The sequence below is a fragment of the Dermacentor andersoni genome, chromosome 2 (genome assembly GCF_023375885.2).
Source record: "Dermacentor andersoni chromosome 2, qqDerAnde1_hic_scaffold, whole genome shotgun sequence".
In the NCBI taxonomy this organism is placed as follows: Eukaryota; Metazoa; Arthropoda; class Arachnida; order Ixodida; family Ixodidae; genus Dermacentor; species Dermacentor andersoni.
Window position 1 is genome coordinate 144,063,428 of NC_092815.1, and position 27,516 is coordinate 144,090,943.

Sequence of the window (27,516 nt, forward strand, 5' to 3'; positions counted from 1 at the left end):
CTAGGTCGGAAGTGGGTACGTTTCTTGGGTAAAGGAGAGTGTTAGCGACATACAAAAAATAATCAGTGAAGTTGACTGAAAATACGTCAACTTCGTTGCCTGCCTTTCTCTGTTACACGAACGCTCCCTTTTATTAAAAATTCCCCACGAACTAGCGCAGAATTTTACTGTTCCGACTGTAAAGCATTGACTGTGGTAAAGCAAAGTGACAGCGTGTTTGCACTGCTCTCGTATCCTGTCGAATTTCTTTGCAGCTTTCATCAGAGACTGCTCGCGGTAATCCTTGAGGACAGCAGTTATTTCGCTCTCGCGACAGCCTCGACTGACCGCGTCGCCGACTTCGCCATGCCGTTCATGACGCATTTGTTTCTGATCTTCTGGAAGAACGTGTACATGATCCAGATCCGGCGCCACTACTTCATGACCATGATCGAGATCATCGTTCCCGTCATCATGGGCTACATGTTCAGCTACGGCGGCCTCATCGGTCACTCGCACAAGAACGCCACCGAGGCCATCTACGGCAGCACGTCGGCCCTGGCCCACGGGGCGCACGGTGAGCGGCGTACGCGAGAGAAGCGCTTTGCCGAATCGAACGTTCAGCAGATGCATGCAGTACGGAAACAAGGGCTCCCACAAACGCTGAACACTCCTCACCTCGTTGCTCCACAGTCAAACCCGGATAGAGTAAGCCTGGATAACGCGACTTTTACCGCGAAGCTGTTAGCCTCTAATTGGTCGGGTTTTTTCGTGTCAGTCAGCAAAAATTAAAGAATAATAATAACTGAACCGGAAAAAGTGCATATCTCCTTTGGAATCAGCCATACAACACACAGCTCCACATTCATTTCAATAAAGAAAAGCGCACAACAAGCGTCAACACCGCACGATGGATGGTAAGGCGCCTGTGAACAATGCGAGGCACGTTCCTTCGCCCCGCGTGTTTTTCCCGGTAAAGACTACGGTTGCATAAGCTGCTCCGGTGAGAAAGGGGCAGCAGCAGTGAACGATAGTGACGTCACCGAACTTCATATATAAAAGGGAGACCTGGCTAGCAACTCATTCAATTCATTGCGAGACCACTATGGGTAGACCACGCAAAGTTAAAGACTCCCGAAGAGCAACGGGAATAAATGAGGGTCGAAGAGAGCTAAGTCGTAATGCTCAACAACGGTGTCGTGCTAGGTCTAGGCAGAACAAAACAAAAATTCAATGTCCCCATCGACGCCATTTGAGCGGTTTTCAAATAGCCTCGCTGGCCATCCACTTTCGCAGGGTTGGGATGGCGACTCAATTTTTCTCTATTCTAACACACAAACTCACAAAAAAAAATAATGTGGATCAATACGCATTTTGAAATGTATATGAAGCGAAGATTTCTTTAAGTGGTTACTTGAATGCTATAAGTTCGATCACCTTCGGGAACGAATTATGCAGCATAGCGATTACGTGCCTACCTGGCCAATCGGGAAGATGCGGAAAGCCCCACCACCTGACCCACATTATTGACGCGACCGCGGAATACACAGTCTCCGGGATGGGCCCATTTATCATCTCGCAATCTCTGGGAACGCCATCGTTGCTGTTGCACTATCTTCTGTGCCAGCACATCTTACACGGCGAGAAGCCGACCGAGCGCAAGCGCCGAACCCAGGCATATAAGGTTTCGATTTTTTTTAAGGAAGTGTGCGCTTCAAGGGGTATGCTTGTTGCACATAGGATAATGGGTAATCTGATGTATTGCTATGTAATTTCCAAGTAAAGAGAGCCACCCACCAGCACATTTGTACTGGTAGTACATGTAGGGCTACATGTAAGTCCATTTGTTATGGGAGCAATAGCCACGGTTAGCTAAGTCCGAGAGGCTTCCTCTGGGATGCCCTGCTTTAATAACACCTTGATAACGGACGGGACGTTTGATATATCAAACTTTAGGCATCTTCTGCCAGTGCCATAAAAGCCGCTTGCATGTCGTGAACGTAGCTTTCAGAGGAATTGTTTTAATGCGTTATCATTATGAATCCAAAAATACTTAATTGAAATGCTAGAACGCATTCGGAATAGGGCTAGCCGCTTCATTTCGAACAATTACAGTTGTCAGTCCACTACAAAAGACCATACACTCACTTCCATTGCCATCTTTAAACATTCTCCGCGACGTTGCCCTGTTATCACTGTTTCACAAATTAATTCATTCCACTCGAACAAAACTAGCTTGCTTGAAACGACTGTGATCCACGTCACAAAGGGTTCCCAACCATTTCAGCTATGCCCGCAATTACGGTTCGACACGTGCATTTGACTACTCGGCACTTCCACGTGCTGTCTTGTTGTGGAATTCTCTACCGGACAGCATTGCATGCCAGTCGAACTAGGACACATTCGGCGATGTCATAGACAGTTATCTTGCTGCTAAAAGCATGAAGATACCCTGTTTGTTGTTTAACGTGGCGTTATTGCATAAACCATGCAGTGATAACTTTCTTTTATTCATCGCATATGCCATGTTTCATTGTTTATTTGTTTTTCTATGTTTTGATACTGTCTACCTCTTCAAGGATGCAATCTTTTTATCGTATAGTATTTCAGTTTTTGTTCTTTCAATATGCGTGTTGATAGAAGGTATTCAGTGTGAATATTGACACGTGTACTTATATTTATCGGGCGACCACGTTTCGCCGCCTAACAACTGTAATCGCACAGCGAGGGACGCGCCTGCATGTATCCGACGTTTCTAGAAAGTTATCGATGCTTCTACCCGGCTGTCTGTTGTCGCCGAACCTTGTGTTATCTGATTTCACCGCGTAACGCGAATGGTGTAGAACTTTGTGGAAGGCACGCGGGTCCAAACGATTAGTCTGGAACATTCGACGACTGCTCTATAAAAGCCGACGCGCTTGACCCGCTGATCAGATTTTCGACGATCGCCGACCGTGTTCGCCGCTATCGTTGTGCTTAAGTGTAGCCTGTTTTGTGGGCACAGGTTCGCCCAATAAAAGTTAGTTTTCTCGTTCACAGTATTGCTACTGTGTTCTTTGAAGTCACGACCACGTGACATCTGGTGGAGGTGCTTTTCGTCCATGTACCGGACGCCCCCGACAAGCCGTGATCCAAGCCCGGACCGCAAAGAGAGCACCAACGTAGTCCTGGACCATCGAGCAAGCCGTCGTCTACAACAGCTGCCCCCGGAGCACGGACTTCTACCTGAGAAGCCCAAGAAGATTGTGGCCAAGACAACCACAATGGCTACCCCAGTGTCACCCATCGTACTTCAACAACCCAGGGAGCCCCCTACCTTCCGTGGAGCTACGTCAGAGGATCCTGAAACCTGGCTCGAAACCTTCGAAAGGATCTCGACCTTCAATAACTGGACCTCTGAGGATAAGCTACGACACGTGTACTTCTCCTTGGAAGATGCCGCGAGGACTTGGTTCGAGAACCGGGAGTCCACCCTAGCAACATGGGACCTGTTCCGCAGTAACTTCCTGAGGACGTTCACGAGCGTTGTCCGAAAACAAAGGGCCGAAGTTCTACTGGAAACCCGAGGCCAACTACCCAATGAGACCATCGCCATCTTCACAGAAGAGATGACCCGTCTTTTCCGGCACGCCGACCCGGAAGTGTCCGAAGAGAAAAAAGTGCGTTTCTTGATGCGAGGCGTAAAGGAGGAACTTTTCGCCAGAATGGTAAGAAGCCCACCGAAGACCGTCAACGAGTTTCTTCGTGAGGCGACGAGCATCGAGAAGACACTGGAATTGCGTAACCGGCAATTCGACCGCCGCACCAAGCCAACAAGCTACGCCGGAATTCAATCACTGGCCACGGACGATCTGTGCGAGACCATCAGGGCCATTGTGCGCGAAGAACTGCGCAAGGTCTTGCCATCGTCGCAGCCTCAAGTGGCCTCGATCACCGACATTGTGAAAGAAGAGGTGCACCGATCGCTTGGAGTTCCTGAGGTGCAACCACAAGTACCGCAGCCTCAGCCAGAAGCGATGACTTACGCCGCCGTCGCACGCCGTCAAGGTCCCCCTCCGCGACCGCGCCAGGGCCCTGCAACGCCCCAATTCCGTCGTCCGCCGCCGCCGCCAGTACGACCACCCGTCGCCCAGCGCACCTACGCGAGGAAGACCGACATTTGGCGCGCCCCCGACCACCGCCCGCTCTGCTACCACTGCGGCGAAGCCGGCCATGTTTACCGCCGATGCCCATACCGCGAGCTGGGATTGCGAGGCTTCGCCGTCAACGCACAGCGCCCGAGGGAAGGTGAACGCCCTCGTGACATCGCCGACTACCTCGCCGCTACTCAGTGGAGCCCTCGACGACCGTCTCGTTCGCCGTCACCAGGCCGCTACCTGTCGCCACAGCGCCGACCATACACTGGCCCAGCCCGGGGCCGGTCCGTCAGCCCATATCCGGAAAACTAAAAGCAGCAACCGATGGAGGTGCGGTTGCTGTTCGTCGAACTGACTAAGATCCTCCGCCGCCGACGAAGACGCCGAAAAGCCTATCTCGACGACATAACAACGACGACACACCGCCGTCCCGACGAAGTCTGGCAGGAAAGAACACGCTGACGAAAGACCACCTGACGACGCCACGTACCAACCACAGGTCAACGCGACGCAGCCGTGATCCGACGCCGAGGCCTAACTGTACCGCAAGACAAAGAACCACCGACCTCGACGTGCTTCTCGACGGCCACGCAGTCACCGCCTTAGTAGACACAGGAGCCGATTACTCTGTCATGAGTGGACCCATCACAGCCCAATTGAAGAAAGTTAAGACTACATGGGAAGGCCCGTTAATTCGGACCGCTGGAGGACACCTCATCACGCCGAGTGGAATCTGCACGGCAAGAATTACCATTCATGACCGGACTTACCCTGCCAACTTCGTTATCCTGCAACAGTGCTCACGAGACGTCATTCTCGGCATGGACTTCCTGAACCAACACGGCGCAATCATCGACCTGAAGTCGAAGTCAATAACGCTGTCGGAAGATCAAGCGATACCGCCGGAGAGCCCTCGTAGTCACCACGCCTTGAGTGTGCTCGAAGATCAAGTGAGCATCCCGCCTCGCTCCAGCATTGTTATTTCGGTCGGCACCGAAACACCCGCTGACGTAGAAGGCGTCATCGAAGGCGACCAACGTTTACTGCTCGACCGTGAAATTTGCGTCGCAAGAGGGATCGCTCGACTGCACGGAGGAAACACGAAAGTGTTGCTGACAAACTTCAGCCAGGAGTTCAAGCACATCAACAAGGGCACGACGATCGCATACATCGAGGAAATTCAGGAAACCAGCGATGCCTTTGTCCTCTCCGATTCTGTTGCATCTACCCCGACGACCGTAGTTCCCGAACCAGACCTCGACATAAATCCAAGTCTCCGCGTGATTAAGCAGCAACAGCTCAGAAGTCTGCTTCGACGATACAAAGACTGCTTTTCGACGTCATCGAGGATTCGACAAACACCAGTCGCAAAGCATCGCATAATAACCGAAGAGTGCGCTCGACCACTACGCCAGAGCCCTTACCGAGTTTCGACGCGAGAACGCGAAGCTATAAGACAACAAGTCGACGAAATGCTGCGCGACGACATCATCCAGCCGTCGAAAAGCCCGTGGGCGTCTCCAGTTGTTTTAGTGAAGAAAAAGGACGGAACCCTACGTTTCTGCGTCGATTATCGTCGACTGAACAAAATCACGAAGAAAGACGTATACCCCCTCCCACGGATAGACGACGCATTGGATCGGCTCTGCAATGCTAAATACTTCTCATCGATGGACCTCAAGTCTGGCTACTGGCAAATAGAAGTCGACGAAAGGGATCGCGAAAAGACCGCCTTCATCACGCCAGACGGCCTCTATGAATTTAAGGTTATGCCATTTGGACTGTGCTCGGCGCCTGCAACGTTCCAGCGCGTGATGGACACAGTTTTAGCAGGATTGAAGTGGCAGACCTGTCTTGTTTACTTGGATGACGTCGTCGTCTTCGCCGGAAATTTCGACGATCACCTTAAGCGGCTTACAACAGTACTAGAGGCCATCAAGTCATCAGGGCTCACTCTGAAGCCGGAAAAGTGTCGCTTCGCTTACGATGAGCTTCTATTCCTAGGCCACGTCATCAGCAAATCTGGAGTACGCCCCGACCCGCAGAAGACAGCTGCCATCGCAAAGTTCCCGCAGCCAATCGACAAGAAGGCAGTGCGCAGATTCCTTGGCATGTGTGCCTACTATAGGCGCTTTGTCAAGGACTTTTCACGCATCACGGAGCCGCTAACACATCTAACGAAATGTGACGTCGAATTCAAGTGGGAAACGCCGCAGGCCGACGCATTTCAAGAACCCAAAAGACGCATGCAGTCGCCGCCGGTACTTGCACACTTCGACGAGGACGCCGATACTGAAATCCACACTGACGCCAGTAGCCTAGGCCTCGGTGCCGTCCTAGTCCAGAGGAAAGACGGACTTGAACGGGTGATATCTTATGCTAGTCGGTCGCTGTCAAAAGCGGAAGGCAATTATTCTACGACTGAAAAGGAATGCCTCGCCATCATTTGGGCTACAGCAAAATTCCGCCCTTACCTCTATGGCAGGCCATTCAAAGTCGTCAGCGACCATCACGCGTTGTGTTGGCTAGCTAACTTAAAGGACCTTTCAGGACCGCTGGCGCGGTGGAGCCTCAGACTGCAAGAATATGACGTCACGGTAATATACAAGTCCGGAAGAAAACACTCTGACGCCGACTGCTTATCACGCGCCCCCATCGATCCCCCGCCGCAAGACGACGAGGACGACGACGCCTTCCTTGGAATAATAAGCGCGGAAGACTTCACTAAACAGCATCGAGCAGACCCGGAGTTAAAAGGCCTCGTCGAGTACTTGGAAGGGAACACCGACGTTGTCCCTAGGGCATTTAAGCGCGGTTTGTCTTCGTTCACGCTACAAAACAACCTGCTCGTGAAGAAGAACTTCTCACCAGTCCACGCCAGCTACCTTCTTGTTGTACCGTCAGCGCTGTGTCCAGAAGTACTGCACGCCTTACACGACGACCCAACTGCTGGGCACCTCGGATTCTCCCGGACGCTGTCGAGGATACAGGAAAGGTATTACTGGCCGCGTCTGGCCGCCGACGTCGCCCGTTACGTCAAGTCATGCCGAGACTGTCAGCGGCGCAAGACACCACCGACAAGGCCAGCAGGATTACTACAGCCGATCGAACCTCCTCGTCGACCATTCCAGCAGATTGGGATGGATTTGTTGGGGCCGTTTCCGACGTCAACATCCGGGAATAAGTGGATCGTCGTGGCGACGGACTATCTCACCCGCTTTGCTGAAACTAAAGCTCTACCAAAAGGCAGCGCAGCCGAACTGGCGAAATTTTTCGTCGAGAACACCCTGCTGCGACATGGTGCCCCAGAAATCCTCATCACCGACAGAGGAACGGCTTTTACAGCAGAGCTCACCCAAGCCATTCTGCTGTACAGCCAGACAAGTCACAGGAGGACAACTGCCTACCATCCGCAGACGAATGGTCTCACGGAGCGCCTGAACAAGACCCTCGCCGACATGCTAGCAATGTACGTCGACGTCGAACACAAGACCTGGGATGCCGTCCTGCCGTACGTAACATTCGCTTACAACACGGCGGTGCAAGAAACAACACAGATCACGCCGTTTAAGCTGGTTTACGGCAGGAATCCGACTACGACGCTCGACGCCATGCTGCCGCACGTCACTGACGAGGAAAATCTTGGCGTCGCTAGCTATCTCCAGCGCGCCGAAGAAGCCCGACAGCTCGCCCGCCTGCGGATCAAGAACCAGCAGAGGACCGACAGCCGACACTACAACCTCCGACGACGCTTTGTCGAGTACCAGCCCGGTGACCATGTTTGGGTTTGGACCCCTATACGCCGACGAGGACTGAGCGAGAAGCTCTTGCGTCGCTATTTCGGACCGTACAAGATCATCCGACGTATTGGCGCCCTGGACTATGAGGTCGTGCCAGACGGCATTTCGCTGTCACAGCGGCGCCGCTCACGACCTGAAATTGTCCACGTTGTGCGACTCAAGCCGTACCACCAGCGTTGATGAACTTTGAGACTTCGCGTAACTGACCTTTGGACTTGATTTCTTTTCGTTGTTTTGTTACTTATGTTCGCTCTCTTTGTAGCATCGGGACGATGCTTTTTAAGAGGGGGGTATTGACACGTGTACTTATATTTATCGGGCGACCACGTTTCGCCGCCTAACAACTGTAATCGCACAGCGAGGGACGCGCCTGCATGTATCCGACGTTTCTAGAAAGTTATCGATGCTTCTACCCGGCTGTCTGTTGTCGCCGAACCTTGTGTTATCTGATTTCGCCGCGTAACGCGAATGGTGTAGAACTTTGTGGAAGGCACGCGGGTCCAAACGATTAGTCTGGAACATTCGACGACTGCTCTGTAAAAGCCGACGCGCTTGACCCGCTGATCAGATTTTCGACGATCGCCGACCGTGTTCGCCGCTATCGTTGTGCTTAAGTGTAGCCTGTTTTGTGGGCACAGGTTCGCCCAATAAAAGTTAGTTTTCTCGTTCACACTATTGCTACTGTGTTCTTTGAAGTCACGACCACGTGACAATATTAACATCTATCTAATACAAAGCTTTCATTTTCGCCAGCGTTGCACGTGCGCGTACGTATGAATTCTTTTTTTTTTTGATGTTTATTGCGGTTGCTCCTTTTCGATATGTCAGACGTTCCATGTATATTAGACACACACTTTATTTACTGCCACCCTTACTCAATGCCTCCCATGATGCCTGCTAAGTACTTTAAGAAAATAAATGAATTCATATTGCAGTGAAACGTGGTATGGCCAGTACCGCTGTTAGTTTGCACTTCGCTCCTCGAAGAGGCAGGATCTGTGTCCAGTGAGCTCCTAAAGAACACCTTGCAATGTAGTGAACGTCGTTTAAACCATGGATCCGGGAGCTCATATAGGTGCGGCGTAATACTTACGCATTCCTCTCGCACTTACCCCTAAATCACCACTGAACTTGTATTTCTCTTTCGCTTCTATTGGTAGGCACATTCTGCGATAGATGTGCCGCACCGGCACTCGACTAGCATTGCGGGGAAGTGTGCTGCAGCAGGTCTACGCAGTCTCGTGCGAGCACAACGCCATTCTTAGTGACACTAAGGAACAGTTCCTGGCACAGGCAAAATCACTACCACGCTACCAAATTTTACTACCATAATTATTACCAAATTACTACCAATTATCTCCACTGGAGATAGCGAAATAGTGTAGAATTATTTCATTTCAAAACTTCATTATAAGTTCGTTATGGGCGAGTTTGGGCTATATATATAAATGATACATCGAATTATATTTAGCACATAAGCGTGTCAGTTATATCACCGAGTTCTGCTACACATAACTGCGTTTCATGCTTCGCAGTCAGCGCTGCGGAAGCTATACACGCGGGTATTGCGCTCAAGAAATCTCACTTCTCGCATTTCACGGTGCAAATGTTTTTGGTCTTGCAGCGCATTCTACGATATAATTATTTAATAAATTACAACCACAACTCGCGGACGCAAGGCTACGATAAATCATGTATGCTTTGCGCACTTTCGGTGCTTCCAGTATGCGACCTGCTATGCGTTGGTCGCGAGCGCTAACTGTTTGCTGCGGCTCCTGGTCACAAAAACTCGTCAGTCCACTTGTTCGGAAGTAACCGGGCGCCGATCTGTTGTCTTCTTTCGTGTAATATTGACGTCATGCTTTGCGACATAGAAGTGTGGCGCTTACCAGATGCTACGCATAGAATTGCCAAGAGCAAATATGTGTATTTCTTTCACAATCGACGCACTCATTCTTGGTCGCCAATGGGAGCAGTGAGAGCAGCATTGGCGCAGTATGGTTTGTGACTGTCGCGTACACCGTGGCACGGCGCGGTGGGAGCTGCAAGTGGCTCAGCTTTTTCTTCACCGATGGAGGGGAAGGGGAAGAGAGGGGGCTATTGGTTTTAAGGCACGGGGAGGAAACGGACGGGATCGGGACATGTGGAGGAAAGACAGCCGTCCGCTGAAATACTGCATGTATATTTTATGACAATATTTTATGTAATTTGATGCAGTTACTCCCAAGCGAAGTAAAATACGCGCTGAAAGGTCGTGCGTCGCAACTTCATGGACCTAAATTCTGTTCATCGCAGGCCGCGTTGACAATTCGAACAGCTATGGATTCTGAATGCAGATGGGCAAGTGCATGGATGACACGTGTTCCCTTGTACAAAATCTTATTCCGCTTTGCGGATTTCCGCACTACTGGTCGACCGTGCGCTGTTCTTTTACGCGTCTTAACACCGCTGCTTTCTTTAGCTAGTTTCCCGATTTCGCATGGTAGACGGACAGTTATCCAATAACAAGAGTGAAGAGGAGGAGAGAGACGTAAGCGCGGGATTGGTTCGCGCAGGCGACGATGTCACGCATACAGGAGGAAGGCACGCATACAGGCGCGCCTCTAGACCAGAAACCAGGATACACTTGAACACACCGAGTACCCAAGCGACAGAAAGGTTGGGTACAAAATAAAATAGTGATGTATTAATTGTTCCTCTCTCCACGACAGGCATCTTACATACCGACGAGGTGGACACTTGGGACGGCGATGAGTTGTCCAGCGATGCTGTGTTGCAGTTTCTGAATAAGGTGAGAACGCCAACGCACAAATGTTCCAGAGCTTGCTTTTCGTCATGCGCCTTGATGCCATCAATTAAGGAGTGTTTGGTACTAATTACTTTCGAGCGAAAAGAGTTAACATTAGAACCATTGGCGACCTAAAGAGGCCCCTTCATAAAGTTATGAAGTTACACTATATTAGTAAACGTACGCCAGAATACTGTCTCCCCAACCATGAAATGAGACGTCGTAAGCGGGAAGAGGCGAAAAGCGAAGTGTGGGTAGTGACGCCGCCTTAGTGCCTCCATTCATACCTATTACGAAACTAAAGTACCAGGACGCAGTTTCACAGTGAAGGTCTAGTTTATTACTTGTCGATGGAGTATACAATAAAATAATCATACACTAATAGTAAGTTTTCTGAATATCTGCAACTCTAAAAACGCACAAATGCTTGAAAAATACCTAAACTGCGAATGGATCAACACCGTACTGGTGTTGCGGTCTCGGCGCTAAAATTCAAGACAAAAGTTACGCAATAATTTGCTTCGTTGTTAGTTTTTTTCCTAGAGCAGAAGGAAAACAGTTTCAACGGGATTTCACGATCGTCTGTTGAGTCAATATTCTCTGGCGGCTAATTTTAGGGTGTACGACAAACTGTGAATTTTGTCGCCGTTATTATCATTATCCATTTTATTCACCCTTCGACATTAGCCTTCAACATAAGCGCATACCATGCAGCGAGTACTTAAATATCTTATTTTCAATAAACGCTTTTAAGTAGCAGGAACGAAACTACAATTGACACACTGTTTTAGCAGAGACTAAACCATTTTTACAGACGAAACACTGGTTGCGAGTTAAGTCTTCAAGATGTCCCGACTAAGACAGATGCCACCGCCGGAAGATCCCACTCCGCCCACATTCTCGCACGTATAACGGCACCTCAGCGCCACTCTTCCATCGAAGTAATTGTGTTAAGCAACAAGTTCACGTGAAAGCTTAACGCCTGTACTTGTGTTTCACGCCGACATTTTAACGCTAGGTTTTCCTCCAGTATCCATAGTGCGAAATTTTATGCCTGTTCTTCATGCTGCCCGTTTCTATCGCTCCAAGCTCAAGGTGTGTTTGATAGCTTCCTACAAAATTTACTAGAGGTAGCTTTGGTGCTGCGATAGTTCAGTTGCCATGGGAATGATAGATAGTGCGTCCATCCGTCTAACCAGTGTGCTTACGGCTTCAAACAGCTTTGTGAGGTAGTTTAGTATGCTTTACTTCTCTAAATTCGGATTGGTCAATTTACAAAACACTCATAGTTTTTTTTTTTTTTTCTAAACAGAACAACGCAACTAGCCTCTGCACCTAATCATTGAGAATTGCTGCATATATAACACAAATATCTTGCTAAACGAGAACAAAGGGGGTTAACCGAGGGGCCCGATTTTTATTCACCTTCTTACAATATGACAAATATCTTGCTAGGAATTTATCAATATTCAATATGGCGGAGCCGTTTGGGGCCAGAAGTACGAAGTTTAGACAAATCCGTCATTCCCATGGCGGCCGAAACACCATACTGGCAGGTCACGTAAAGACACTATCACCGGAGTTCCCTCTAGTAATGTTTGTGTAGCAAATATTGTGGGACGTGCGCTCGCGGGATTTCAATATAGCAGCGTGGATGCAACGTTCCCTTCTATCCTCTGTATTGCTCTTCTTGGTGGAAATGTCATTGTTACAGTCGCTGCGATGTGCGTATGCGTACTTTGTGCTGGCAGCGCAGTGACGGCACCTCCGATTAAACGTAATTACCCCAGTTATCGTTCTTTCTTATTACAGCGCCACTAGTGACCGAAATTAAGTTGTTGAGGGTGACATTGAACAATTGAGACAACGTAGCCAGGACTACATGTAGCAGCGAGGGCGATATTGTAATACTAGAGTTCAAACCGAATGATACAGACGCAGTTTGGTGAAGCTATCCCGCAAGAATTAGATAGCGAGTGTTCCTCTATGTTGCACTAGGGTAACATTGTAGTCAACGCAATGGCAAAAAAAAAAAGATTGTAATGGGCAACTTCACTCCATACATGTCGAGCACGCGTAAGTCAGGTGCAGCGAGAGTTGGGCAATTTGCGTCTCAGAATTTAAAAAAAGATGAAGATAGTGTAAATAGAGCACTTGACCTGTAATCGAAACTGTTGATTGTTCGTTTAGGATGAAACACGGCCACTCGTCCTTACGATTCATTCAAGAAACGAAAATTGCAGCTGCGGGTGTTTTATCCATCGCAGGGCTAGTTCCAGCATTCTACGCTCGCAATCAGTGCTCGCGCTCCAGCCAATATTTGTCGTCCTCGTCTCGCCCCGCAACTTAGTACGCGCTCAGCGACAATCAGCCCACGCGGGGTAACGCCAGCGAGAAGGGATTCCAGCTTGCACTACCACACGACTGTTCATTTGCACGAAGACGTTTTAAGTACTCTAACACTAAGGTGCACAATCCTTCACACGGTCATCGAGGGTCAGGGGCGCGAAGGAAATCAGGGAGCAATTCGGTTGGTGATGATTTGCGCAAATACGACAATAAACGCCGCACCAGCTGCGCGACGTAATCCGTGCTGCTGCGACGTCGCTGCGCATCGCAGACGGTGCCCTTCCGTTGGGCGCTGGCTCCTAAGAAGGGCAAGGCGAAGCCCAAAAAGAAGAAGAAGTACGAGCTGACGCCCGAGCAGATGAAGAGGAAAGAGGCCTACACGGAGAGCGTCGCCAAAAACCCGGTGCGCCACACACTCGGCTGCTTGCCCACCGTGGTCGGTTTCCTGTTCATGTTGCCCGTGTTCACCAAGAGGCTGTGCGAGGAGCTCACCTCGGGAGCAAAGGTGCCTCCATTTTGTTTAATTTGCTTTAATATTGCAAGCTGGCTGGCTGGCTCGTTGAAGCGGCTGTGTATAACTTTTTAGGCGCCAAAGGAGAACTTGGCACCTTATTGCACTGCACAACGATTCTGTAAGCGAAAAAAATTGTCACAGAGAACAGAACACGCACAGGCATAGAGCGTGACGCTTACGTACGTGTCTCCTTTTTCTGACTGCGCCGTGGTTTACAAGCGGTATGTGGTATCGACTCCGCAGGCTACCGCACTTGTGAATGTGAATTCTTCTTGACGAAAAGTTCATGTCTCAAGTTATTTTTTGTTTCTTGTTTTTTTTTATTCTTTCTGATTCGATTTGAAGTTCAGCATTTGGGGCCGCGATTCCGTAGCTATCTAAACCACTCGACACTAAACCACTCTCATCATCCACTGTTCACGGTCGGCTGGTCCCACTGATCACGAAGGATGCCGTCACTCTGACCACCGACGAAGCGCAAAAAGCGTGAAAAGGAATAGAATCGGAAAAGCCATCGCTACAACATCGCGGCGCAGCTCCCTTTTGTCGTTTAGGATAGCTCAAGCAGCTGCTGCGCTTAGAATATTTGCGCCTGAATAATGTAAACACTGATTTCTTGCTGGATTAAGTTTATTTTTTATCATGAACGATTCGTGACCAGCCAATCCCGTTGGTAACGGTGGCGGAGAGCGTCTCATACCAACGACGAAGCGCGAAAGAGGGCTACGATCGGAAACAGAGTTGTCACTCCGGCATCGCTCTTTTCTTTTCCCTCAGGAGCTGATGAGCATCAACGGCCTGTCGGAGAGCGCCTACTGGCTGGGAAACCTGATGGGCGCCTTCTTCGAGATGTTTCTCGTGCAGACGCCGCTCATCACGCTGTTTCGGTACGACCCTATCAGTGGAGCGACCGGCCTGTGGACGAAGAGCGAAACCACGGTGCTCGTCGTGTTCTTCACCATCTACTCTGCAGCCGCCTCGTGCTTCGCCATCATCATCGCCATCGTCAGCCCGAGGCGTGAGTGTTGAGAGCCCCCGGCGAGTTTCCTACAAACGTTACTATTGGGGGTGAGCTCCACCGCTGGATAAGCTGGCTCCACCGTCGGCGTGACGTGGCATGAGGGATCAGGTCGACACAGCGGCCGCGTCGGCTGCTGCGGAAGCGCCGAAGCGAGCTGAAAACGAAAATTTAAGGTCCCACCTGCGCCGCGGTTCTGATTAAGCGGTGAGGCTTTGCCGCCTTGGGTGTCTGCTTGACAACATTTGAAAGTACTATAATAGGTAGTGGCTGCCTTTGGAGGCGTGCAGCATGGTAGGCTACGGCTCGGTGCCGCAGTGCAGGACGTATGAAACGGAGCCCGGTTTCAGCCTTATTCATGTAGCCGCAGGGCAAGGAGCTGCGTGAAGCTTGGTTCGCGAAACTTAGAACCGGCAGACAGCCATCGGCTATACAACTCGGGTATGCAGTAAGCACAGACGCGAGGAACATTTCTGCTACGGCGCCGGGACTACGATGTTCGGTGAGTAGCAGAAAACGCGCACTGAGACGCTCGCCCGTGCCAGCTGCCCGTCTAATGTCATGACGCTTTGGTCTATGAACTTGTTGATGCTAGATACTGGCAAGTTCGCTGGAACGGAAAGAAAGCGGTAAGACGCACATTAAAAAATGGCATGGCATATGGTCATGATTGTGTTATGAACTAGTGCACTGGATTAAGAAAAAGAAGCAGAGGGAAATCACACGCTGAGACGACCGATAAAGATACAGTGCGACGCAACTTGAGAAATAATATTGAAATGTCCAAAAATTTAGAAGACAAAGAAAGAGCGCATTGTCGCCACGGCACATCACAGTCGCCGTAGGCGTTGAAGTCTCTATAACGAAATTATTTTTGAACAGTTCTGATAGCGTCCACGCAACAATCGTTGCTAGTGTACTGTCAGATGCTCATATGCTGCGGCCTAAAGCTCACGGCACGGTGCGAAAACGCACTCACAGCAAAAGCAAAACATTGTGCGCGGACATGCATGCACACGCGCAGTCGGTCGCTGCGAACCCGTGCGATATCTGCATTGAGGCTTCGTTCTGTTATGCTCTATTTGGTTATACAGACAGCCCACTATAAGAACACATTTCGCATAGTTTACTCTCAGCGTTTCCCTACCTTTCACGCAAGAAGCCGGATCGGGAGACTCCATCGCGGCGACCGCACGCAGTGGCGTTCAGTGTACGTATTCGGTAAAGAGATGGCGTCTGTAAATGATTCTGTGCTTTCAGTTTGCCCAACATTACTATGTCGACAATCAAAAGTTCCTTCGTTTTGAGAGAACTTACATAAATGTCCCGGAGGGCTGCCGCGTCGTACTCTTATTGGCCGCCGTAAGCGAAACCTATGAGGAGCGCTCCGCGTGATCCCTCTACTACGCAAGGGAGGCACTTCCGGCAGATGGCGACTCCGTAAGTCCTGACCCCCAATAGCGAGATCTCCTGCTCCACGATCGTTCGGGTGCCATTGGAATGATGATTGTGTGATCATGAATTTGTCTGATCTTTGCGCTTGTGGCTTCAAACGGTTCTTTTTTTAATTTTTACTACGCTTTATTTACCTTTATTGGGCTAAATTTTTAAGCAGCCTTATGGCGATAGGAATCTGCGCAAATGTTGATATTTTCAAATTTGTGCATTTACAGCGCAATTCTATGTTGAAAATGTTGCAGAGTCAGAAAGCCGCTTCAATCAAGTAGGGCAAAGTTCAGGCGAAGCCTTGCGCCAACCATCATTCCCATGATGGCTGAACCGCCATCCACGCAGCGACCACTGAAACTAGCGCCTATGTTCTATCTGTTTTGTTTTTGTTTATTTTAAAAAAATGGCTTATGCCTGCTGGGTTTCCTTTCTTTGTCTTCTCGTGGCACCGCGTACCGGCTACCTTTCTTGATTCCCTGTTCATCAAAGGCTATCACGAAAGCAGGAGGATTGAGCAGTTTCGCATAGATCACCAGCCTTTGCACTAAACATTTTCGCCAAGGAATTATAAGACGAAACTCCCTGGTATCGTTAGAAACTGCGTTCATTAACAGTGCGATCATTAGCGAAGGAAGCATGTCTACATTTGTCACTATCTGTAGTCACCTGCGCTCTAATATGCAATGCCAAATGATTGTCTTATTTTTGTTTACATCTGCATATTTACAGTGTTTACATCTGCATATTTACAGTGTAGGGTTAGATGCGTTAGAAAGCATCTAACCCTACAAAAGCATCTAACCCTACAGTGAGAAGAGAACTGGCAGAACTTTCGAAGTTAATCAACAAGCGTAAGACAGCTGACATAAGGAAGTATAATATGGATAGAATTGAACATGCTCTCAAGAACGGAGGAAGCCTAAAAACAGTGAAGAAGAAACTAGGAATTGGCAAGAATCAGATGTATACGTTAAGAGACAAAGCCGGCAATATCATTACTAATATGGATGAGATAGTTCAAGTGGCTGAGGAGTTCTATACAGATTTATACAGTACCAGTGGCACCCACGACGATAATGGAAGAGAAAATAGTCTAGAGGAATTCGAAATCCCAAAGGTAACGCCGGAAGAAGTAAAGAAAGCCTTGTGAGATATGCAAAGGGGGAAGGCAGCTGGGGAGGATCAGGTAACAGCAGATTTGTTGAAGGATGGTGGACAGATTGTTCTAGAGAAACTGGCCACCCTGTATACGCAATGCCTCATGACCTCGAGCGTACCGGAATCTTGGAAGAACGCTAACATAATCCTAATCCATAAGAAAGCGGACGCCAAAGACTTGAAAAATTATAGACCGATCAGCTTACTGTCCGTTGCCTACAAACTATTCACTAAGGTAATCGCAAATAGAATCAGGAGCACCTTAGACTTCTGTCAAGCAAAGGACCAGGCAGGATTCCGTAAAGGCTACTCAACAATAGATCATATTCACACTATCAATCAGGTGATAGAGAAATGTGCGGAATATAACCAACCCTTATATATAGCTTTCATTTATTACGAGAAAGCATTTGATTCTGCCGAAACCTCAGCAGTCATGGAGGCATTACGGAATCAGGGTGTAGACGAGCCGTATGTAAAAATACTGAAAGATATCTATAGCGGCTCCACAGCCACCGTAGTCCTCCATAAAGCAAGCAACAAAATCCCAATAAAGAAAGGCGTCAGGCAGGGAGATACGATATCTCCAATGCTATTCACAGCGTGTTTACAGGAGGTATTCAGAGACCTAGATTGGGAAGAATTGGGGATAAAAGTTAATGGAGAATACCTTAGTAACTTGCGATTCGCTGATGATATTGCCTTGCTTAGTAACTCAGGGGACCAATTGCAATGCATGCTCACTGACCTGGAGAGGCAAAGCAGAAGAGTGGGTCTAAAAATTAATCTGCAGAAACCTAAAGTAATGCTTAACAGTCTCGGAAGAGAACATCAATTTACAATAGGCAGCGAGGCACTGGAAGTCGTAAGGGAATATGTCTACTTAGGGCAAGTAGTGACGGCGGATCCGGATCATGAGACGGAAATAATCAGAATAAGAATGGGCTGGGGTGCATTTGGCAGGCATTCTCAGATCATGAACAGCAGGTTGCCATTATCCCTCAAGAGAAAAGTATATAATAGCTGTGTCTTACCAGTACTCACCTACGAGGCAGAAACCTGGAGGCTTACGAAAAGGGTTCTACTCAAATTGAGGACGACGCAACGAGCTATGGAAAGAAGAATGATGGGTGTAAAGTTAAGGAATAAGAAAAGAGCAGATTGGGTGAGGGAACAAACGCGAGTTAATGACATCTTAGTTGAAATCAAGAAAAAGAAATGGGCATGGGCAGGACATGTAATGAGGAGGGAAGATAACCGATGGTCATTAAGGGTTACGGACTGGATTCCAAGGGAAGGGAAGCGTAGCAGGGGGCGGCAGAAAGTTAAGTGGGCGGATGAGATTAAGAAGTTTGCAGGCACGGCATGGCCACAATTAGTACATGACCGGGGTTGTTAGAGAAGTATGGGAGAGGCCTTTGCCCTGCAGTGGGCGTAACCAGGCTGATGATGATGATGGTTTATAGTGTATTTTTTCTTTAGCTGCACCAATTTTAATATACTGGCTGTCGCAGTGCCATCCTCAATTTCAAGCGCAAAGACCATCTTTGTCCAACACATTGAGGAAATGAGATGATCGTCCTCTGAGTGAACAGACAGTACTAGAGCACCGTATTCACCGATCATCGGCTCAGAAGGCAGTGAAGGCACTTTTGTGCTTTCTCAGAACGTCTGGATTGCGCGAGCGGCTTTAACTCAAGTACTGTCCGTACACGTCTCTACACCTTCTCTCTCTGCCCTTTCTCCCTTCCCCCAGCGTAGGGTAGCCAACCAGACTCTTGACTGGTTAACATCCCTGCCTCCCTATATATTCCTCTCTCTCTCTCTCTCTCTCTCTTACCTGTGGCAGATAGCACAGTTCTAACCCTTGAGCTAAATTAATCGATGAGGCGACCCGATACTTCGTTGAGAACTCAAAGTGACTAATTGAATAATTAACGTAACTAATTATCTTTGTAATTCCTATACGGCACATATTGTCGCAGCCTAGCAGGAGACGTTAAAGCCGGTGTAGAGGACGTATAAAGCACTTTATCAGAGCAATCAACGCGACGTCGTTGCCGTCTCTGTTTTTCTATCCGCGCGGTGCCTCAGCGTCGTTTTCATCGCCTGGCCCATACCGGCGACGACCATATAGAATGCGGCAATATATCGATCTACGAATTGTAAGTAGTGAATTTGCGATGCATATCGACATGGAGTGAATTCTGAGGATGGCACCAGCTTCGGAATATGCACCGTCAAGCTTGAGGTAAAAACGTGCTGCCGTTCAAATTACTTTCTTTTAGGAAAACGTTGTCTTATGCATTGAAGCGCGAAAGTAACCAGAACGCCAATGCATTTCGTCGGACACTTCGAAAATTATCTGCAGTTCTGAGAATCCGTTTTATGAGAATTCGTTTTAAGAGGATACGCCTTGCGAACACGTCGGCTACAACTCGTGAATTGAAATATGTGCCGTAATGTAATTAACTAAACAGTTAGTCAGTGTAATTACGTTAATTGCTCGTTTTGATTCCTTGTGGAACCAATGGCCGCCTCATCGAATAATTCATATCAAGGCTGAAAATCATGCTTTCTCCCACTGGCAATTTTTTTTTTTAATTTCATGCAGCTAAAAAAACAACCAAGCTAAAAAAAACATAACCAACTTTTAGGCCATTGTCATTGGTTCATAGCTTATTTCTGTGGCACCTCCATTTTCCCTGAGCGCCTGAATTTCGCGGACCTCTTACTATAGAAGAGATACTACGAGTAGTATTTTTCAGCGACTGTCGGAACGAATTATCAAGGATCGTATGTACCCTCGGAGGGAAAAGGAAATTGTGTCCGAGTATACAATCCCATTTGCCACATGAAGGCAGAAAATTGTGGGCTCTTCTTCTGCATCATCGATGTACACAAATTCAACACAGGTGGCTTTCCACCTCTGTTGGCATTTAGATTAACAAACTTTTGTGTTAGTTTTATCTTCATTGCAAGGGATGTATTAAGCTAATCAGCCATTCATTGTGCAGGTTCGATGTTTCAATTTAAGAGCTGCAGAGCTCTTGAGCCGTCGGACTCGCTTTCTTTTTCGAACAAACATTTCCTTTAAATGGCAAACTTTAATTTCAGAAGCTACTCGAAACAAAGATGTCCTTTCGTATATTTCACATTTTAACACAGTTTTACTAGAAGCCAAATATGAGTAGTAAGGACTGTTCATATTTCCAAAGAATGTCGGTAGTGGCGTCTTTTATATTTTGAGTTTTTATTTAAAGCCAGAAAATAAATTATGTAGATCCAACGCGCCCGTTGGAATCTACGTGAAGCGGGTAATTGAATGATATACGACCTAATACGATGCGTACAAATACGTGAATATCTACATGCAATGGACTCATGCAGTGTCTAAGTTGATGCGCTGCACCCTTCTCAAGCTATGATGAAATGCTAAGACACTGTAAAGCGAGCTTCGTTTCTAAAATATCTCGTGTTTTCCTAGCGAATATCGCGGCCATCCTGACTTTCATTGTGATGGTGATGACCCTCATCCTGCCCATTACCATCCTGGCGGTATCCGGAGCCACCCTCTTGGACAGGAAAGAAACGGCGAACCCTTACAACTTAATCTACCAGGCGGTGTGCCTCTTGCCGAACGTTGGCTTCGCCTATGGCATCACGCTCATCTGCGAGAGCGAAGAACTGGGTGAGTGGCGTTTTTCTTACAAGTGTGATAGAACTCCGCGATTGTAGTTGAAGGCAGTAATTGTAGCCCACATTCATGTTTCTCCAACCTAACTTCTTCCAGGAGGAGGAGAAAAAAAAAACACTTTTATTGTCCAGGCTTTTTAGGAGGTATTCCTAGGAGGTATTCCTTTCCTATTCCTATCTGTGAACTTAAGACAGCTGCACGAATAACCTTTTGCGTACCAGAAACAAACCTTACAGCGTCAATGGATATCGATGTTCAATGCGCTGGCGTTCCAGTATTATGAACACCCCACGACGCTTCGAAAGCTTTTGTTATACAAGTTTGCGGTTTTGCGCGCTCCGTGAGCCTTAACGATGCCGGTGTTTCGTAGTGGGCTGGTACCGTCTTACGCGTGTAGCGCGCTGTGGGAAAAGCACTTCACATGGGTCAATTATGTCGACGTTTCTACATGGATGCCGTTTTTTTTTGGTGGAGCTGTAGTAGCTACCTCATAACTTCCAAAGTCTTACTGCACTGTATTTCGTTGGCCTGGCATGCTTCGGAATATCTTTTAATACAATTAATTAACGTAGAGTAAATGCCCCACTTCGTATTCTGGCCGCTCTGTGTTTTTTTTTTTTTTTTTTGTCTCGTTTACATGCGAGCTGAATGAGTATACGACGGTCGCAAACTTTGTACCACCATGCATATCGCAGAGTACCTAAATCTCATTTATTTCTGCATAATTATTGAACCAGTCATTTCGGTAGCTTTAGATCTGCGTTATCTGGCATCAATACCACACAGAATGGTAGCTGCCCCCCACACATGTTTCGAAACGACCACAGTCTACGCACGTAGATCAGCGATAACTCCCAGCAGCGTATCCTGGCATTGCGCATTGAGCTGTACACGCTTAAGCGTTCTCTACAGTTAATGCGAATGACACCGAAAGTATGCATTAGTGTGTAAAACGCCACCACCCTCTTCTTTTCTTATTTTTTTTTCACAAACGCAGGATTGCATGCATCAGCACTTGAGTTGGCACACAGTATGAAGGAGCCACAACGGCCGCGGCATAGCTGAAACGATTCTGGCAATCCGCGTTCCTGTATTTTGTTGTGCTTTCTCCTGCTGTCAGTGCTGAGGATTACCTCAGCAGGTCATTCCGTTCGCAGCCGTTCTACCAAATAAAAGGAGCACGCGGCTTTCGGCACACACATCACCATGTCGAGCGAAGTTACGTGTCGTTTATCTCCCTCAGCTCTACCGGGTGTCATATCAGAAGTGCCTCATTATTGAGGCCCCCTTATAATCGCAATCTGCTTCGCAGTCCTCCAACATGAATATTTTTTTTTTGCGTTCTAATAGTTATTCTTTTTTCGAGCCCTGACGTCCGAGATGCCCCTTAGGTCCCGGCAACGTGAATAATCAATGAGTTCAGGGGCCCCAGTACACGTGGCCATCTCGCTTCTCCCTGCGGGGCTGCGAGCTGGAGACTTCGCGTGCGACTTCGGCGCTCAGCTGCGGAGACGGGGCTCCGGCACAAAGCAACTTGTGGGTGACCACAGCCTTGGGACGCGTGCAGGAGAAGGCATCACGTGGAAGAACTTCGCGTCTCACAGGACCTTCCACCAGCTGTCCCTTCGCAAGATCTCCATCGCCTTGCTCACGTCGTGCTCCGTGAGCTTGGCTCTGGCCTGGTACCTGAAGAACGTCTGGCCCTTCGGCTACAGCTTCCCCAAGCCGTGGTGGTTTCTCGTGATGGTACGCAACTTGCCCTCGGTGTGTTTCAATGTTTGCCGTAGACGGCTAAATTGACGGCTGACCCTACGGCGGCCGTGTGAAGCCGATCGTTCCGGTTGCCGGTCGAAGAGAGAGCTTCGCGAAGACATTATCGAAAAGAAAAACGATGTAAGCTGCTATGGCTGTCCGTTCAAAGTTGGGGCTGAGGAAATGCTCGAAACTCGGCAGGAAACTCGTCTGCACACTAGAAAATGCTTTCTTTTCATGCGCCTAATTTAAGCAACGTTCTTTATCATTTTGCACATTAGTAAAGTTAAACAATCAATAGCATTAATATGCATTAATATGGGCTTTCCCATGTTGTTCTTTATTTTTTTCGAAGCTCGTAGACTGTCTCCAATGCCGACCAGGAATGGAATGCACACTGTTTCGTCAGTGTGTTGTACCGAAGGCCCGAGTATGCGGACGCGGGGTCTATACGAACAAGCGCTCAGCGTGATCGCTCTAGGACAATTAAGTTATTTTAGACAGTTATAGACAGCGAAAAACAATTGCGTTTTCGGCGGAAGTCACTTGCAATAAACGCTTACGGAAAGAGGCGTCCGATGTGTCCCTAACGCTGAGGCTGTCACAGAAGGTTGCGGCACCATCTAGATGTAAAAACGCAAAGTTCAAGCAAACGAAATGTTACGCTAATTCATTGTCGTATCCGATTTCACGATGCCGTTGTTAAGACCAATCTTACAAATGCCGTCTGCTTTTGCAGCCCAAGTACTGGGGTCTCTATGGAAGCGCCGGCATCTCGGCGGAAGACGCCAAGGTGATTAAGGAAGACCCCAACCTGTTCGAGCCCGTGGCGGACACGTTGGAGCCAATCATTGTCATTTACAAGCTTAATAAGGCGAGTGAATTGCACGAAGTGACTTAAGTATGAGCTAGTAGGCAATGCATTAAGTGGTATGTAGTGTAAATGTGGCATGCAAGAGGACAGGAAACAATAAGAGACAGCACTAATACCAAATGAACGGTTTATTGCACGCGCTCAGTATTGTATGTCATCGTACAGCGCATTCGAAAAAAACGTTCCACCCTCTGGTACTCATCTTGCACCCAAACATTTGTTATATGTCTTGCTTGTGTCTTGCGCGTCCGATACTTCTCTATTAGGAACGCAGTAGCATGATGAAACGTGCATGTAGTTCTTGCCCTGAAAGTACTGGGAGCGGAGTATTAGAACACGAAAGCGCTCGCGAGATTATTGGGCCTCTTCGATTATCCTGCCTCGGAATATCCGCAAACCGTCTGCGGCATGCGGTCTGACTATCCCTGACAGAAGGGCATGGCACAGTCACGTGATCCAGCTGTCTGGACTGTTGGAAGTTTCGCTCGAAAGCACCGTGACTGGAACTCTCTCCTGGCTGCCATCGTCTGCTCGTAGCTAAGCCCAGTAACCAGCGAATTCATTAGTGTGGTCTCCGAGATGTTGGCCTCCACGTGGCTGACGCAACCATAGAGCTTGCATAGTGGAATCGCTTTCTGAGCTTATATAACGTGCTCGGAAAGCACAATTTACGACGCGCTCTCGCTATTTGTGCCGCTTAACCACTGTAATTAAGCAAGCTCATTGTCTGCAAAATTTAGGCGGAATTCTCACAAGAACGTAAGCAATATCGCGATCTTGCCACGTTGCTCTTCACGCAGAAAGCACCCGCCAAATATCCTGAAAGCTAGTGAGACCGTCTACGAAACGTCAGACGGGCATCCAGAACAAAGCGCGCGTACACCCTCTTCTAACTCTGCGCGTCAAAACGCAAACATTCGAACTTGGCAGCAAAATGGATAATCGACGAAGCTCCGACAGTGTACCGGCCCAGCCACCAGCGTGCAATAGCCACATTCTGTATTCTATCACTCTTATTCGAACACCAGCTTCACTCACCTGAAAAGCGAAATCCACGTGTTTACTACACATAAAGCAATGAGCATGACAAATTTAGCGAAAAGCATCAATAAAAGCAAGCTTGTGCGCCTCATCGCTGTGCTTGTCTTAAAGAAACACGAGCACTAAGGCTGCAGCTCCGGCAGCAACTGCGTATTTCGCGACCGCACGCAAGGGAAACTGACGATCGTGGCTCAATCTTGCGCGCGATAGGGAGGAAAGCAGGAAGGCAGGCCTGGAGGGAGAAGGGGCAGCTTCGATCAAGCCAGCAAGTGCATAGTTTACACGGCCGCGCGCGGAAGCACGCGCCGTATATTGAAAGGGATCTTCAGACGGCTCATACGCGCGCTCTGTGCGCGCTGTGTTCTCGCCGCTTCTGAGTCGAAGCGATAGACAGCACGAAGGTAATTTCGCTCGCTGCTGCAGCCGCGCTTGCACACACCAGTGTTTTGACAACGAGTGTCCACACTCATCGAGTGTGGTGTGTTCATGTTTCCTTGCGCGCGCTTATGCCATGCTTTTTTTAATTCAGCCAGTAAGCGAACGTTTCCAAGTTTATACGGCACACTACCGTCTTTACTTCGTATAGCTGTCGAATAATTTACTATCGTAATCGATGATTCGCCTTTCGGGCGAATTTGCTACTTTTTCAGGTAGCCGTCGTTTGCTAGCTGCTTGCGCTGGTCCTAACAAAAATCTGGTGACGGCTCCGAGTGTCCTAGGAAAGTCCGCGACATTCGGTCCGCGAAAAACGAACTCAATTCTGGCAGCTCTTGGACTGGTGAGCGGAGCTTCCTAAGCTGTCAGAGCAAAACTGAATGTGGCCCAGCAGTCCCAAGCAGTCCAGGACTGGCAGGGACTGATAATCGAAGAGGCCCATTGTTCGTGGACAAGATAAGCCACAAAGAATGACCATGTCTTAGAGAGCAGTAAAAAGATAAGGGAAGAGCAACACAACGGAGATTAAATTCCTGAAAAAGTACTCGTCACAAGTCGCTTTCGGGAAGAAGGATATCTTTTTAATTAGCGAACACATTTACAGTTGAAAGCTATTCTCGCTTCTGCTGTTTATCTGAAGTGCTTCTATGAATGTTCTAGTGCACGCTTGTTTAATCAACGTTCTTAGCCAGCAGCTGTGCTATAGCGAACATAGGCTCACAACTAACGCACTTGCAGTGTACGGTAGAGCATGCACGGGCTCTGGCTTAACCCGAAAGTCCGGGCCCGCACCGGCCCGGCCCGCGGGCCGGGCTTGGGTCTAAGAACGTCAGCATTGCGTCAGACTCGGGCCTCAGTCAGGTCCATACATATGAGACCAAGGTATGCTACTTGGCTATGCTACTTGGGGCTAGTTGGAATAACAGCGCTTCGTCTGTGTTGTTCTCGTCCCTGTGCTTCAACTTTGCAGCGCTGCTCTATTAGTATAAGCAGTCTACTCGCGTGGTGAAGTGGTAGCTCAAATGGCGTTCAAGTGACCTCCAAAAAAGGCAAAAGGAACACGCCTACCCAAAACATTGTTTCATTTCTCCCACAATGTGGAGGTTGTTTCCTCAAAAATTGATTTTTCTGCGAGATGACAGCCCTCTCGTACGGCTTGCAAACACCTCTTCAGACCGCAAGGTTACACAACGCCAACGTTTGTAATGCCGTCAGTCGTGATTATTTGCCTATAAAAGTATAGCGCCATGCGAACTTACTCCGTGTACAGAAAAATTGTATAAAACAATGTCACGCAGTGCGGTACATTCTTTGTAAGTTGTACGTGCATGCACGTGTAATTTGTCGCGTTTTCAGAATATCCTGGATTATCACACTGGTGCACAACGCGACACAGCCGCATCCGGAGCCTGGCACTACCCTTAAGTGGGATTCTTAATTAATGGCGCTCGAGGGGTAATGGCACCTGCTTGAACTGCACAGCTGTCCCAAAGATTACAGTTCACGAAATTAGCCTGACTCTGCGCCAAAGTGTGACCTCAAAATATAGACGCATCCTTCTTTCAATTATTTGTTGCGCAGGCCCAAATGTTGCGCTACATGAAACTGATAAACGTGGCACGGAATGCGCGATTGAAAAGAACAAAGGAATTGATATCAAAGAAGCATGTCACTGGCCATAACCAAAACAAAATGACATTTTGAGATCGGTGTGGCTTCCTTATTCACAATGGAAAAGCGCTTACGTAGAAGCGTTACTTATTGCGCCTTCATTGTCACTATATTTGCAGACTTTCGGGCCAGTCATATGTCGTACAGACATCTTGAAAGGCGTTACCTTCAAGATCTTCCAGGGCCACATAACATCCCTCCTCGGAAGGAACGGTGCCGGCAAATCGACTCTCCTCAGAACAATCGTTGGTGAGCATAGTTTTACGGCCTCAGAGTGTTTGCTGAGGGAAAGTGCTAGCGTATCATTACTGCTTTCTCGTTTCATTGGCACGGAACATGGCCGCACTTAGAAGGATTACACGAGCAGTGCAGGCGAGCGTGAAAGACGGCATTGCACCGTACCAAAAGTTAATTGAAAGTGACGCACCTGTCCTGAATTCTTCAGAAACATCATCAATGATGTCTTCACATGCTAGAAAGTGCACTAAGGATGGATACCTGAAGTGGCATCTGATGCCGGCTCATGCACGGACGTCGGCAGCACGTTTAGTACGGTATAGCGACACATAATTAAGCCTGCAATTCCTGATCCGGAAGCGTCACCCTTAGTTAGGCACCTGGATGGGTATCTACAACGCGTAATATTTTTTAACGTTTCGTGATCGAAGGGCTATTGCTGCGCTTATAGCTTACTTAGAAAGCGAAGGGAGCCTGAATGCCAACCAATATAGACCACTTTTAGGGAAGATAATTTTCGCTAATACTGGGAGACGCCATGTGCTTGGACTGCTAATATTAATTCATTCGCGTGGTACACCGTGCTTTCGCACACAAACACAAGCAACACTGGAGCTA

At 48.3% G+C, this 27,516-nt stretch overlaps 1 protein-coding gene across 1 annotated transcript; it reads left to right on the plus strand.

Moving 5' to 3' along the window:
• Window positions 1-13,692: 13,692 nt before the first annotated feature.
• LOC126540959 (glucosylceramide transporter ABCA12-like) lies at window positions 13,693-22,797 on the plus strand. Its single transcript, XM_050187776.2, has 3 exons — window positions 13,693-14,584; window positions 20,679-20,882; window positions 22,456-22,797. The coding sequence occupies exons 1-3, from the start codon at window positions 14,350-14,352 to the stop codon at window positions 22,686-22,688; spliced, it is 672 nt and encodes a 223-aa protein (XP_050043733.2). The 5' UTR covers window positions 13,693-14,349; the 3' UTR covers window positions 22,689-22,797.
• The last annotated feature ends 4,719 nt before the right edge of the window (window positions 22,798-27,516 follow it).